We start from the raw sequence: 15,526 nt of genomic DNA, 5'->3' as shown, positions 1-15,526 counted from the left end.
TAATATCATCAATAGGTGGGCAGCAACGTCGGACTCGGAGTTACACATCATAATGCCGGACTGTGCTAAACAGGACAATGTGGAGAGCGTTACTACTCAATTTTGTGGGGTGAATTCAAGGGTGTATGCAGCTGATAGTCCCGGTCCTTGAACTTTTATCCGCACCTGCCCAGGTGATTCTGATAGATCGTGTACTCGTAGTATGACGATGAATGAACCTCAATGGAGAGAACAAAAGAAGTTTAAAATTTGCAGGCTTTCTTTCAAGACTTTTGTCTGACAAATAACGCTTGAGTTCTTCTGGATATTTCCATTCAACTTTGAACGTTTGAAATGTGCCAGTGTGCTTTGGGGGTTCAACTTGCACTATCAACACGCTGCAGGAAGTCGGGATCCCTGACCATGTCCACGGGTCCAAATTGATGTTAGCTCTTGATAATCAAGAATGCAGCCAAACATTAATAGTAGTAGTAGCTTTATTCCAATAATATGCCAATTAAATATCTCAAGTCCTTTTCTTCTGAGTGCGCATTCCAAAGAAAAAGAAAATATCAAGTGATCTCGTTCTGTGCCTCGTCTCGAATGGCCCATGCATTTCGGCTCCGTTGGTCCAAATGATGATATTTGAGATCAATTTGTCAGCTAATCCTGGTCCATATTCAGAAGGCAAACAAGATTCGAATCGGGACGTGTCATTATGGAAATAATCTTACTGGATAGAAACGTGAACTCATCAATTCGAATCAGCACCCAAGGTCCACGCCCGGGTTCATCGTACATCTTCTTGTATGCACATGTGCTATTTGAAGAACGAGTAGCTTATTTGGTGACATTTTCCATGGATGTGTTTGACGTTGATCAATCGTGACATACATATGGCTGTCGGATGACTTTCCTCTTGTGTTCCAAGTTCGTATAATGCAGATCTCTTACTCTTTCTTGAGCAGGATGATGCATACTTCCTGCACATGAATATTAACCTAAGAACACCATAAATTAAATCTCAATAGTGGAAATTTTCATATTTCTCTGCTATTGCATTCATTGGGAAAAATAACTGAAATGCCATCTTTGAGCCACCAGTTGTCATATACTCTACATACATGGAATGTGGAGTGCTACATGTAAGTGCCTTTGCTGGTTACTACTCCGAGATGGAGCCCTGGAGACCTCAATGTTTCCCCAGAGCGTTATCCTATTTTGTACCCTTCGGCAAAATCCAACTAATTTTTAGACCCCTGGAATAATTCATGACCAATGAGATAAAAAAGGAATTAAAATTTGTTATAATGAAGCCTAAAGCAAGATGATCCCTTCTAAACCTTGGCAACTTTAAACGACGCCCACATGTGCAGGTACCATGTCTTGTGAACAACCATACAGAACTCTTCAAAAAGGACAAATACCCCCCCCGAACCCCATAATAACATACCATAGGAAGACAGTCAATCATAAAATTCAACATTATGATGCAAGAATCGAGTACTTTGAGGTAAACATGTGTCCCGATTCGGCGGATGCACCCCCTTGCGCGACCCAACTGCAACTTAAGCTCTCATAGACTAGGATATTGTCTCGCACCCAAAACCACGGATACTCCAGGGTCATAGACCGTTAATCCTAGGAGCGAGGAGTTTACACAGGGAGAATATATGGGACCCTTTCATCCGAGTAATTGGATAAGTGGATTCCAGTCCCAACTGTGCCTGACTCTCTGGATCCACTGTGATGGTCTGGTCTTGTTTTCTATGGGCCAACGATTCCTGGTACCTGGTTCTATTCACATTAGCATGCATGTCGATAGGGCTTTCTTATATCCTCCACTTCCCCTTTTTGCCGTCGATCTGGGGAAGGGAATACTACTAGTAGTACTTTTCATCGTTTGTTTACTTGACAAGCTCTATCTACTTGAACTCCAAGAGTTATCAGTCCATTCGTTTATCTCTGCTCTTTTCCTATCTTTCATTCAATATTTACTGCCACCTGAGTCTATCTTATTCTTATATTTATTCTTATATTTATTTTTTATTATTCTAATTTCCACTTCTACGAAGCCTATCCGAGGATTGACTTCGGTTGGGCCCAAGAATTCGTCAAAACGTGGTGAATCCTGTTGCAGGATCAGAGATATGGATCTGTCTCTTACACACAATGATCTTTTTAAACGAAACTATGGAGATGTGTATCTCTCTAATCGTGGTGTGCAAGGCCTGACTTACAGTGTTGTTTTCACAGTATTGGCGACTTGCTTTGTGGGATTACGACTGTATACTAGAGCCAGGATTATGAGGAGGATGGAGTCAAATGATTGGATGGTTATCATTGCACTGGTAAGTGCTTTTTTATTTCTGACTTCCAAAAGTGTACATTTCAGGATTAATTCAATGACAGGCAAATTCTTATGTTTTCATGGGTCTGGATATCGTCGAGGCTACTAGTGGGATGGGAATGCATCTAAAAGATATTCCACCCAATATCCTCGAGAGACAAATGAAGGTGAGGACCCAGGATACAAATGAGATGAGAAAAGAAGCTTACATGATTGAAATGGGTATAGGCATTTTGGCTCACAATTCCATTCTACAACGCTGCCGTCCTCTGCGCAAAAGCTTCAATTCTGATGCAATACTTCCGTGTCTTCCCAACCCATCGCATGCGGGTCGTCTGCTGGATAATGATTACGATCCTCGGGATTTATGGTACATGGGCAGTAATTAGTGCATTTTTGAACTGCATTCCAGTGGCCAAGTTCTGGGATGATTCCATATCAGGTTTCTGCTTGAGCAAACCTGGGTTGTGGTTCTCGAATGCTAGTATGCACATTACCACTGATCTTGTGATCCTCATAATCCCCATTCCTGCTCTGATTGCCATCGATATTCCAAGAAAACAGAAAGCTGCTTTGATGATTCTCTTTGCGTTGGGAGGATTGTAAGTTTCTCAAACGGCATTTTATACATCATCCCCATCTGTGCATGCCCAGCTAACGGCTATAGTGTCTGTATCACCAGTATTATTCGTCTGGTGAGTTTGAAGAAAATTGCCGACTCGACAGACCCCACCTGTAAGTTCTCTTTACATACTATGAAGCTCCATCTCCTGACTTTGCTAGATGATAATGTCGGCGCCGCATCATGGTCCGCCATCGAATGCAACACAGGCATTATATGTGCCTGCCTTCCCACACTCAAACCACTCATTTCCAAATTTGCCCCCGGTCTACTCTCTTCACTACATGGAAGCCGTCGCTATGCAAGTGGCCCTGTCTCTACAACACAGCAAACAACAACATGGAACGATGAGTCCCCACTTGGTGCCTCTGGCGAGTACCCCGAGTACGGAGCTGGCGACCCAGAACGAGCCCTCGAGCTTGTCCCAACGAGTCCACACAAGTATGGCAAGCGGTGGTTCAAGGAAACCAAAATTTGCGCTCCTGGCGTTGCTGATGAGGTCACGGGGCTTGCGCGACAGGACCGTGAGGCTGCTCATGGTTACCACCAACATGATATCTCGGAGACGTCCTCTTACTCCTAGTTTTGACCATTCGAGGAGTCTTTGTTTATCTATCTTTCGCTTTATAATGGCCACCATTGAGTTTGGTATCTACCGTGGACAAATACCCATAGCACTATTTCTAATCATAATCATACGCTCTTTTCGGTCGAGCTCAATTCCGAGGTCTCTCGCGGAATTTTGTTGGACTATTTTCTTTTGTTTTCATGTCTTTAATTTACTCATACACATTTCTTAATCTTATTCAAGATGGATACTGGAAAATTCTTTTACACTAAGACGATTGAGCATAGCTACTGAATGAAAGATGTGGTTTAACAAGAATGACATGGAGGTATTCAAGAAAGCTAGGATCTAAAGATCAGAAACAGATGACCAGCCACTAGGCTCGCAACCGAGATGAAATCTAATGACAAAATCTTTCAATCAACATATAATATTTAAAAAGCCGCAAACTCCTTGTCAACCTCTTCGAAGTGGTCAAAGACACCCTTGAAGAGCTTGACACCCAGTCCGGGGTCTTCACTACCAGTGGTTGCACGAATGCTGTGCATGCTGAGCTGGGGAATACCACAATCAATGGCACGCATACCAATGCGCGCACTGGTCATGGGACCGATAGTACCACCGCTGCGAGAGTCATTTCGGATTTGGAAGACCTGAAGGGTCGAGTCAGATCGAGATGCGATTTCCTTCAGAAGACCATGGCTGACGCTATCAGTTGTCATGTGGCCGTTGGAATCACAAGAGACTGTCACACCGACATTAAGACGTGGGGAGTGGTTCTCCAAGTAAACGTTAAGAAAGTTAGGGTTGACAGCATGAATGACGTCCGAGGAAACCAAGAAACTGTTAGCAACAGTGCGGGAGAGAAGGTTGGGACCGTAAGATCCGGTGGCAAAGGCCTCGGTGATTCTCTCGATGACACTGCTCATGAAATTTGACTGGGCGCCTTGACGCAACTGGCTGCCAATCTCCTCGTCATCAAACATGCCGACCATCTTCACAATACCGCTTGACTTGTTATCGTCGGAGGCCAGAAGACCATGATGAGCAGCATAGCAGCAAAGCTTATCGTCAATACGACCAGCAAAGATCAGATCCTTATCTAATCCACCCAGTTGAGCAGGCTGGGTGTCAAATAGTTCAAGCTCCCACTGAAGAATGGAGCTGTAATCCGTAACGCCAATCTCCTTAGCGATAACCTTAACGAGCTTCTCCGGCTGGGTAGAAGCGAAGGATCCAGCCTTGATATCCACCGATGGAGTGGCTGACTTTTCAAACAGATCCGAGTTATCAACACCAACAATAGGAACCATCTGGGTCTCTGGGTTGAAAGGGCCATTTGCGGGCGATCCGAAGTGAGGAGCCAGGGTAGGAATACGAGCGATGGGCCAGTCCAGCTTTACCAACTTAGTCTCAACCTTGCCCTCTGAGTTCTTGACCAAAACACGGCCACCAATACCGAGATCACGGTCCCACCAAGTTGGGCCCAATGCACCAGCATATGGAGCAACGCCCAGCTGTTGAAAGCCAGCCTTGGTAGGGAGCTTCGAAACGGGCTTCAGCTTCGCGGTCAGAGCATCCACGTGACCAGCGACAATAGCCACACCATTACCACTCTCATAATCCTTTCCAATATTGAATGCAATCAGCGAGCTGCTGTTACGTGTAACGTAGAACTTGCCGCCCCGCTTCAGGTCGGAGGTCCACACAGCGCGTTCGCTAAGCTTCTTATAGCCGTGCTGCTCGAGCTCCTTGGCGAAGGAGTCAACAGCATGGAAGATGGTGGGATTTGAGGTCATGAAATGGCAGTACGGCAGCGAGTAGTCCTTGGGGTTGATGGGTGCCTCGGTCGCAGCTGGCTTGGGAGCTTCGGGAGCCGGAGTTGGAGTAGCTGCGGCCGGCTGGGCATAAGAATAGTCAGGCAGCTGGGCGGCTATCTGAGAAGCCCATGGCTTGTCGAGACCGACTGCGTGTCTTCGGGTCATGATTGATTTATTCAAGTCTTGTGGTGGGATTGAATTGTGGGATACGGAGTAGAATACTTGAGGATGATGAGGGGACGGAAGAGTTGGAGAGAGGCTGGGGCCCCTTGCGTTATCGTCGGGTGCAGCCGATAACCTGCCAAATGATAACAATTGTGGGCCTCGGAGATCAGGAACACATCTGTATTCGGTTAAGCTTCATTGACCTTGGAAGCTTATCAACAAGGACTTCCGAGGTTCAAATTGAAGCTTATATGGTTTTACCAGCATTCTGATATCTGTTAAGATATATCGCGCCTTAGATTGACTGCTGAATATATTGATGGATTTGTGGAATTCAAGTTGTCAAAGTGTGCCATGTCTCGCACTAGACTTACATACGCTTCCAAGGTTGACGGACTGAGACTCAATGGAAATGTGTATACTAATAGTTAGTAGTTGAAAAATATACTCATCTTTTTATGGACCCATAGAGGTGTATATAGAAATTTGTGGGAGCCCCAATCTTGGAATATTGGAATAGTACTCCCTCCAGGGCTCCGAAGAGATTTATTGTATGGGTTAATAGGCCACTTTTAAGATCGCAGTATGGAGTACAGACGACTTGCAAGTTTTACCTGAATCAATGAAGAGTCTCCCGATATCCCTGCTACAAGGGGAAAAATAGAGAGAAACAGGCATATGCAGCGATTATTTCTTTGACTGAGATTGGGGTTGAGAATGTTTGCGTATAGGCACTCATGCTCTTGATTCGATTAGACTCGCTTAAAATTCGTGATCCTGACGTATTATTGGTTCGCTTGCTCTCTTCTCGGTGATCTTCACTGATTCTGGAGCTTAATCGATCAGGAGGTAACTAAGCATCGTGTGGCAGCCAATTTTATACAGAGAGCGATGGATATGTACTTCCGCAGAGCCATGAGCTTCTGATTGGTCGATTCAGACATAGATGTGTGATCTTGACGCGTTCTGAGAGCCCCACCCCCAGGGTATAAATTCCCCAGATCTTTGTTTACTTTTCAACCTTTTCCTTCTTCAACTCGCCTCTTCTCCAGGTTTTTCTGATCCACATCCCACTTCATCTCTTGGACCTTGATTTCATCATCGTCCATCAAAACATTCATCCATCATGACTTTCATCCATCATGACCATCATCAAGGCAACCATCCATCATGACTTTAATTCATCATGACCATCATCAAGGCAACCATCCATCATGACTTTAATTCATCATGACCTTCATCCATCATGACCTTCATCAAAACATTCATCCATCATGACCTTCATCAGAACATTTATCCATCATGATATCTATCCATCATGACCATCCACCCGCCTTCGATATCTCTGTCAATTGAATCATCTCCACATGGTCTCACACATTCAATCTTACTGGTCTTTATCTGATATGCCTTGGTCATGCTCTTACCTTGGGGTAGCTGTGGACAAGTTGGTACCCCAAATTCTCCTTCATTCTATACTGACAACACATTCTGTACAGTCACTTCTACAAGGTCCACAGTCCCACATGCAACCCATCTCTCATCCTCATGCATCTATGACCGTGGCGGGTGACAATCAAACTTCAGGACAATCAGCCTTGCTCTGACAACACTACGACCTCGAGCTTGTGACTGTGGCGGGTTTCATTGAAGCTTCAGGACAATCGGCATAGCTTGCTTTTCCAACGATAGATCGACACGAATCGCGATAATCTGGAGCCTCTATTACCACGGCAAGTTTCATTGGCATCAGCTTCCTCCCACTTTTATTCCACAATCTGGCTTTCTCCATAATCTGGCTTTCTCTGCATTCTGGCCTCTTCCACTTCTGGCCTCTTCCACTTCTGGCCGCTCTTCAGGCCTCTTCCAATTTGGTCTCTACAAAAACAAAAACAAGACCCCAGCCAAACACAGTGCTCCAAAATAGCCTGAAGCAGAATCCCACAAAAGCCTCAGCCAAAAAAACAAAGAAAACAAAAAAAAAACCAAAAAAAACACACACAACCATAAACAAAAAGCTCCAATGAAACTTGAAAACAATCGAGGTAGTTGGCTCCAGCAACAACCCCTCCAAACGATGACAACTGCCGGCAGCTATGGCTGTGGCGGGTGACCAATGAAACTTCAGGACAATCAGCCTCGCTCTGACGATTCGACCTCGAGCTTGTGACTGTGGCGGATTTCATTGTAGCTTCAGGACAATCGGCATAGCTTTTACATTCACGAACCGATTCCGAAGTATATTTGCTTGCATCACTTGTTGTCCCGATAACATCTGACCGCGCGATTTCAGAGACTTTGGAAGTTGTGGCCGTGGCGGGTTTTGGTAAAACTTCAGGACAATCGGCACAGTGGGGACCGTGGGCGCGGAGGATACAGGAACAAGAACAAGAACTCAGGAGGCTGTGGCTGTGGCGAGTTTCGGCTCAAACTTCAGGACAATCGGCACAGCGGGGATCAGGACGTGAAGGCTTAATGATATGTCTGGGTTTTCTCAAGCGCAATTGAGGCTTGACGATTTTACTATCTGTATGATTCAATATCAATAAATGTCTCTTTGTATAACATATTGCTTTTACAACTCTGTAGCCTGTAGAGCGTCTTGAAAATTCATTCTCATATTCATGTATGCATCTTCAAGCTCGAAATGTTTCATTTTAGCTGATCTCATGGGATAGATTTCATGGGATAGATTTCGGGCTTTACAAACGGACTAGAGTGGATAATTTGTGGGGGTGATGATATCACCACATACCGCTGCCGTTAGTTCTTGGGGAGCAGGAAGAGATCCCGAGTAATTCCATGGCAATATTTGGTGGCTACTCTTGTTTGAAGAGATTGATTATTGCGCAGCTCTATGCGGCGGCGGCGAAGTTGTTGCAGATCACCCAGCCACCGGTTCATCCATAGCCGGGGGTAGGTTTTACCAGCAGAGAATAGAACCCATCCTGAACAGAATATTTAGGCGATGCCAGTGGCGATGATAAGACCAGAATTCATTGATTCAAAACTGCCAAGGGAATGAGAAAAGAAAATACGACTTTCAAGGAATCACTCTGAACCCCTGGGCTGCTTTGACTCCCGGGTATAAGCTGGCAAAGCCCACGGCAATGTTCTTACGTGCCAGAACCATAGAAGATAATGAGCATCGCCGGAATGGATCACCGGTAACTGGTAGCCCCTCTTTTTTCTCTCAATCGCCACTTCTGTAATCCGTACTCTGTGCAAGGCGCTAGGATGGACTATGACGGAGCCTGGGACCAATGATGGGTACTATGATAAATGAGATCCTCAAGGATATTTCTTCTCTCTTCTATTTAATATCCACCTGGATTGAACTTCCCGAATCGAATGTTGTTTGCGAAGGAGTCCGTTTTTCGGCGCTCGTTCGGCAAGAAAGGCGTCAAGAGCCACTGATTGATAAGAATTTGCAATGTGTGGGGAGAGCCAAGACACAGCAACGCAGAACGCGGGCGATGAACCAATCATAGAAATAAACTTAGAGGGCAAAAGAGTGGATTAGGGTGATCCAAAGAGAGAGAAAAAAATTCAATTCCCTCGCGTCATTCTCAAATAACGTGGATCAGATTTTGTCCATAAGGGATGGCTAGCGCCATCAGATAAGATCAAGCCCGAGAGCGGCAGTTAGGGCTCAACCAAACATTGGCCAAGACTGTGTCGATCCATACCGGTGTGACTAGCCATGATAAAGGAAGAGAGATTTCGCGCACCGGCAAGCTTGCGATTGGTCCAATTCGATTTCTGCTAGGTAATGACCGAGTGTACTTCGTACACCGAGAGGAGGGGGCATTGTCCATCCACGGTCCAAGGATTACTCGACTCCATCATGACTTCCAACCCTGTAAGGAGAAGATTATTAGGTTAGAATTGGAATTCCCGTCTTTTTTTCTCTCTCTCTCTCCTTTGGAAATCTCATCATGATCAGGTTTCTATCTCTTTCTGCACCTGTTCCGTTCATTCAAGCTATATATAGCTTAGAGGAAAGGGTTTGCTCGAGCCTCCTGATTCAATGTTTGCCCTCCTAGACGCAGTTGGCGAAGAAAATCATAATGAACCAGACTTAATTCGAAGAGAGAATTTAACAGGTTGAAACCAGTGTCAGCCCACTCGATGATCCAATTAACCGGCACACGGATCAGATAAAAAATAATAATAAAATAATAATAAAAAACTCTGTATACGGATCCTCCCCGCTATGTAGAGCATCCGAAACCGGAATCATGTGAGCACGATCTAATCTGATCATCATCCACATTTCTTTCTTTCTTTTCCCACTTTTTATCCCTCGAGCTTCTTTATTAGCTTCCCTTACCCCTGCAGAATACCCTGGAAATAATTCTTGGATTTATTTCCTTTTCATCAGGGAGAAAAAAAACCAGAGCTCGCTTACTCCTTACTCGGGTTTACATGACCGCACATCCGTTTTTCCGACCGAAAGCTCGTGCGTATGTCCCGAAGCCGCCCGACTCGCGTTTCCCCTCTGCGCCCGCTAACCCCAACACAGCACCTGAATTGATTTCGAGTCACCACCATGGCCACGACAGGCGTGTCTATCACGCCTGCGCAGGCCACTGTAGCTCCATTGGCTATGGCTCCTGCCTTGGCTGCTAGACCCTCTGTCGCACCGTCGCCCGGCCCGGGTACGCCCGGCTCTATCACATCGAAGGAATGGGTGATCCCACCTCGTCCCAAGCCCGGTCGGAAGCCAGCAACAGATACACCACCCACCAAGCGCAAGGCACAAAACCGAGCTGCCCAGCGGGCATTCCGGGAGCGACGGGCCGCCCGTGTCCAAGAACTGGAGGAGCAGATGAAGGAAATCGAAGATACCCATGACATCCGAGCCGCAACTTTCACTGAGCAGATTAGCAATCTATCACGCGAAGTTGAGCAATGCCGCGAGGAGATGTCTTGGTGGCGTGATCGATGCCACGCTCTGGAGAAGGAAGTGTCGATTGAACGCAGTGCAAAGGAAGCTCTTGTCAAGGAATTCCGAGCTTCCATGTCCCAATCCAACAGCAAGTCTCCCATGCCAGACTCGGTTCCTTTGCCACCTCGATCACGCTCCTCTCGAGGTACTCGGATGGAAGGTGTTGTTATCACAGCCCCTGCGCGAAACAGGGAACCAGGGCCAGAGAATGTGCCCCTTGGTTGCACTGACTGCTCTTCTTCGCACTGTCAGTGCATCGAGGATGCTTTTGGAATGCCCATTGATACCCACGAGTCCCGTGGTAGACATCCTCCTCATGGAGTCGGCAGTCCCGAACGGGAGATGTCTGAGCCCGAGATCAAGCCTGATCCGGAGGAAATGGAAATCGATTTCACTGCTCGATTCGCTGGTGTTCCTCTACAGTCGAGCTCCCACAGCAATCACCACAATAATAATGTCTCATCCCCGCCTGTGGATCCCTGTGGATTCTGCCAGGATGGCACTCCCTGCATCTGCGCCGAAATGGCCGCTCAAGAGCAGCAGCGCGGCCGCCGCAACTCTTTCGAGGACCATCGTCTCCCTCCTATCCAGTCTATCTCCCAATTCACACCACCCCCTTCCGACGGTGATGTCCGCTCCGAGGTGACACTTCCATCTATCACTCAAGCCACCAACCCATGTGCTAATGGGCCCGGTACTTGCGCCCAATGTCTTGCCGATCCTCGGAGCACCCTTTTTTGCAAGACGCTGGCAGCCTCCCGGTCAGCGAGCGGAACTCCATCGGGAGGAGGCTGCTGCGGTGGGAAGGGAGCCGACGGGGGATGCTGCATGTCAAGAAATGCCCCCGCCGCCCCGATCACGCGTAGCAACCCCTCCTTGTCTGCGCAATCTGCCCCATCCAAGCCCTCTACGCCCAATGCGCTCACCCTGAGCTGCGCCGATGCTTTTACTACTCTTTCCCGTCACCCCAACTTCAACCGAGCCAGCGATGATATCTCGAACTGGCTACCTAAGCTTCACACTCTTCCAAACCCCAATGACCCCTCTGCTGCAGTCACAGAAACCCGCAGCGGTCGTGCAGCCTTGGAGGTCGAAGCAGCAAGTGTCATGGGCGTTCTCCGCTACTTTGACCGTCGATTTGCATCAAAATAAACTGAAAAAAAGTCAGCATGACTGACGACTTACATTGCACCCTTTCTTCTTCGATTCTTGCATCGGGGTTTTTACCTTACGCCTCTCTGAGGCAATTTGATACCCGTCATACCCCGATTGCTCCATGTACCACTATATGGACTACATTCCATCAGGTTATCTACCATCTTCTTCCAAAAGTACACATTTCTTTGATCATTTAGTGTTGCCAAGGCTCTGCATCAGTAGACTCTTTTGGTACTGCGATGGGACATTTGACCGATATGAACATGGTCTATGGTGGACTTTTTGTTTTTGGGATTCTGATCTAGACGGATTAGATCTTTGACTGGCGTTTTTGTGATTTGTGTGATGTATACACCTTGTTCTCATGAATGGAATGATATCAAATCAATACTCGCTCCCTGCGTAGCTACATGTGACAGTACTACATAGTAGATTGTAGATTAGGTCGAGTCGTAGAGTAGATGTTTGCAACTTGAACCGATAAGCTACTCTGCTTGCTAGCACTTGAGTGCTTGGCTGGCTGTTAATAGCGAAGTGCCGATTATTCAAATGGTTGTACCCAAGCACTTAAATGTTGCTCGTTGAAATAAAAAGTTGAACTTGAACTTGAATATCCATGTTATCACCTGCTTCCACTGGCAGCGGTGCCATCATGATTTATACCTCGCACAATCAAAACGGGTCCCTCATGCCTGAATCAATTCTCGCTCGCTATATATGATTCAAGTTGTTGATCAAGCTGCATCAACCCTCTGGAGGTCAAAATCTACAGCACCTACATTCCAGGTGACTTTGAAATTACCAACTTGAATGACGTCTGACCTTCGAAAAAACGTCTCATCGACACTCATCAACGCTCTACATCCTTGGAACCGACTGTATACGAGTGCTAAAATTGATGCGCGTGTTTGCTGGAAATCAACAACTGCCTGAAGGTGAGATATACTTGAAATCCGCTTTTGTACTTCCCGACGTCATACTAATGGTAATCATCATCCCTGGGTAGAAGATTTCAATGAAACAAAACTCCAACGTTTGAAGTTGAAATCAAGAAACTTGGATAAAGCCCGCAAGGTTGATTCCTGCTTGGCCAGACAGAGGAATAAAAGCAATACAAGCCTGGAGCTCAAGTGCTACCCTTACTTGCTGCTATCATGTGGTGCTAGTGCTTGATGTCGAATAATGGAAGGAATCTTGGAAAAGAGCCTGCCGAGGGGAATTATAATGATGTCTAATGAATGCTCATTGGCTCAATCCTGAAGGAAGATGAGAACTTGAGGTCTGCCTATTTTGTCGACCATAAACTCATCCTCATCCCGAACATCTTCATACTTAATATGTGTCCGGTGAGTGCCTTTCGAACTACTTTGATTTGGGATTTGTGTTGACCAGATCTCTGTTAGCATCTTCATATCAAAAATACCAAGATATTCATATTGAAGCGGTCTACATACAAATGGGAAAGTGTCGAGATATTGCAGATTAAGATACTCATCCCGAGGCCATGACAGAGGGCGATGAGGTTTACTACATACCTGTCCAGGCCTTTCAAAGGAAGGGAATGGAGACCCAGGGTCAATCGATAAACCCTTTGATTTCAGTCCCTTTTTAACTGAGCTATATCAGCACCTCATTCTAATTATCCATCGCCCATCCTTGTCACTCAATCCTGAAAATGCGGAGTTCTGCTCTGGGCTGCAGACATGCATCGGTGCTGCACGAGGGTGGGAAAGCTCAAGTTGAAGATGACATTTCATATCAGTCTTATATTGTCATGAGATATAGGTAGTATTTGGGTACAAATTCAAGTGGAATTATTTGGAGCGCTATGTAGCGTGCAATTTTATACATGGCGTAGAATAACCAAAGGCGCCGTTCGCCTGCCCCCTGGATCCATTCCCTGGGGTATAAGATGTGAACAGAGGGAGGAGGGGAGAGTCGAGTAGAAAAGAAAAGACATAAGCAGCATGAAAACAATGTTCATAACATAGAGTAGACCAAATCACAAAAGCGGTGCTTTTCTCCGCGTGGCACATAGGCCAAATAGATGTCTTGATAGTATGTGACCCAAAAGATTTCTTCAAGAAAAAGCTACGAAGTCAAATTCTTTGTTATCTGTATCAAGATGGAGCGGGTGCTTAATGAAATTGATTCAATTAGAATCGACCACCGCTAGCGCGACCATGGCCACCTCGCATGGTAACTTCATCTTCGGCTCCAAGGGCAACTCCGCCGAGGAAGTTGGCGCCCCAGATACCAGCAATGCCCCACATGCCTATTCGCCAACCGCGGTACAGTCCTTGAATACCTTGTCCTTGCTGGCGCTTTTTCTGCTCGCGCTGGGACGCGGTCTTGCCGAGAAGCTGGCGCGCACGTTCGGCCTCGGAAGGAGAGGGGCTGACACCCTCCTCGTGAACGATGTGCCACATGGTTCCAATGACACCGCGGTAGGTGCGTGGGGTCGGAACAATAGTTTCGACGTCCGAGGCATCGATCGATGCCGCTTGGATACTACCACCGGACGACTTCTGGCGTATACTGAGAGAAGTGTAGGTGGCGATCTGGGCGCGGCGGAGAACTGTTTCAAGAGGGAAGCGCACGGCAAGCTCAAGACCGGAGCCGAGGAAGGTGAAAAGATTCCACATGGATGGATTGAGGAGAGGATCAATAGAGAGGTATGACTTCAGCAAGAGTGGGGTGGCGGTGGTGATAAAGTTGGGGAGACTCGAGTGGAGAATGGTAATCGGGACGAGATGAGGTGGGATAGTAGAGTTAGGAGTAGGGAGTTGACGGATAGCACGAATGAGGGAGCGAGGTCCATGTGTTGCAGGAGTGAGCATGAGGAATGTGCGAGCTGTATCGATAGGAGAAAGAATGATGGCGGCCAGCGACGAGGAAATGAAGGACAGGACTAGTGTAGCAAGAGGCGATGGTGCCGTCAAGATATCAGCAGTCATGGAAGAGGCAATGTCCTCCTCTGGGAGACCGATAATAGCGGAGAGGAGACTGCGGATGAAAGTGTTCAAGGTGGGCAGCAGCAGCGAGTGGATGAATGTGGCGTTGGATGCTTTCCAAGGGGAGCTTGGACCATTGGTATTCCAAAGCTGGGAGAGCACATCCATTAATGAGCTCGGGTTCTTGATATTCAAAGCATGTTTTGAAGCTGCTGGTGCAGCATCCGCTCGGATGTAGCCGCTGCGATCAGTGATGCGATGACGGGCCTTCCGGGATCGTGGCGTGCTCGGTGTTGGTGTCATAGGAGAGGCGGAAGTGAAGTAGGTGCTCTCATCGTCAGATGATTCCGATTCCTATTATCCTCATGTCAGTTGTGGTTCTTGGTTTAGTACAAAGAATCAGGGTATCTATACCGAGTCGTATGAGCTGCTCCCGGGTCCCGGAGTCGACCTCCGATCCTCTTCGACATTGTCTGATACGACATACACCTGCAGAATGATTTTGGCAACTTCAAAAGGCTGTGCGATCAAAACCTGGGCATAGCGGACAAGCGAGCTATTGATAGCATCGCGACACCAGTCTGAAACTGACGGCGAAGAGTCAAGATAATCTGAATAGTCGATATCTGGAAGGAGATCGCGGGCGGAGCTCCCAAACACCTGTGACGAAGGTGAGGGGGTCGATGTCTCTTGGGTCACATTTGTAGTGGGCGATAACCCCGACTGAGGGATATAGTAAGGCCGCAAGGGATTAATCCCTTCACGTGAAGCCATGGTTTAGATGAATTTCGGAGGTGATGGTTTTCGGGGATAAAAAAAAGGGTCGGAGAAAGATGCAGCGAGAGATATCCGAGATGCCGCCTTTAGCTTTGTCAGTCTTTTTTTTCCCTCCGCGGCCATTGGACGATCTTCCACTCCTCCGCCCCAGTTTCCCTTCGCGATTCCACTTCTCTTCTTCC

General features: G+C 46.9%; 4 protein-coding genes across 4 annotated transcripts; 2 read left to right on the top strand and 2 right to left on the bottom strand.

The window, feature by feature from the left end:
- Positions 1-2,054: 2,054 nt before the first annotated feature.
- On the top strand, positions 2,055-3,534 carry N7483_000853 (uncharacterized protein; the record flags this gene model as incomplete). The annotated part of the gene is made up of 5 exons (XM_057084291.1): positions 2,055-2,330; positions 2,392-2,496; positions 2,558-2,931; positions 2,997-3,064; positions 3,113-3,534. Coding segments are annotated over 5 exons (1,245 nt in total), but the record flags the coding sequence as incomplete, so codon positions are not given.
- Positions 3,535-3,953: 419 nt separating this feature from the next.
- Positions 3,954-5,504, bottom strand: N7483_000852 (M18 family aminopeptidase; the record flags this gene model as incomplete). The annotated part of the gene is made up of 1 exon (XM_057084290.1): positions 3,954-5,504. One exon carries the CDS (start codon positions 5,502-5,504, stop codon positions 3,954-3,956), a length of 1,551 nt encoding a protein of 516 aa, XP_056950439.1.
- Positions 5,505-10,056: 4,552 nt separating this feature from the next.
- Positions 10,057-11,607, top strand: hapX (bZIP transcription factor HapX; the record flags this gene model as incomplete). Its single annotated transcript, XM_057084289.1, has 1 exon — positions 10,057-11,607. One exon carries the CDS (start codon positions 10,057-10,059, stop codon positions 11,605-11,607), a length of 1,551 nt encoding a protein of 516 aa, XP_056950438.1.
- Positions 11,608-13,769: 2,162 nt separating this feature from the next.
- N7483_000850 (mitofusin complex protein UGO1) lies at positions 13,770-15,341 on the bottom strand (the record flags this gene model as incomplete). Its single annotated transcript, XM_057084288.1, has 2 exons — positions 13,770-14,921; positions 14,982-15,341. The coding sequence occupies 2 exons, from the start codon at positions 15,339-15,341 to the stop codon at positions 13,770-13,772; spliced, it is 1,512 nt and encodes a 503-aa protein (XP_056950437.1).
- Positions 15,342-15,526: the final 185 nt, after the last annotated feature.

The sequence above is a fragment of the Penicillium malachiteum genome, assembly GCF_028827825.1.
Source record: "Penicillium malachiteum strain IBT 17515 chromosome Unknown utg000001l:1.0-8184562.0:1.0-8186909.0, whole genome shotgun sequence".
Lineage (NCBI taxonomy): Eukaryota > Fungi > Ascomycota > Eurotiomycetes > Eurotiales > Aspergillaceae > Penicillium > Penicillium malachiteum.
Note: the sequence above shows the minus strand (reverse complement) of the source record. Positions and strands in the feature narration are given on the sequence as shown.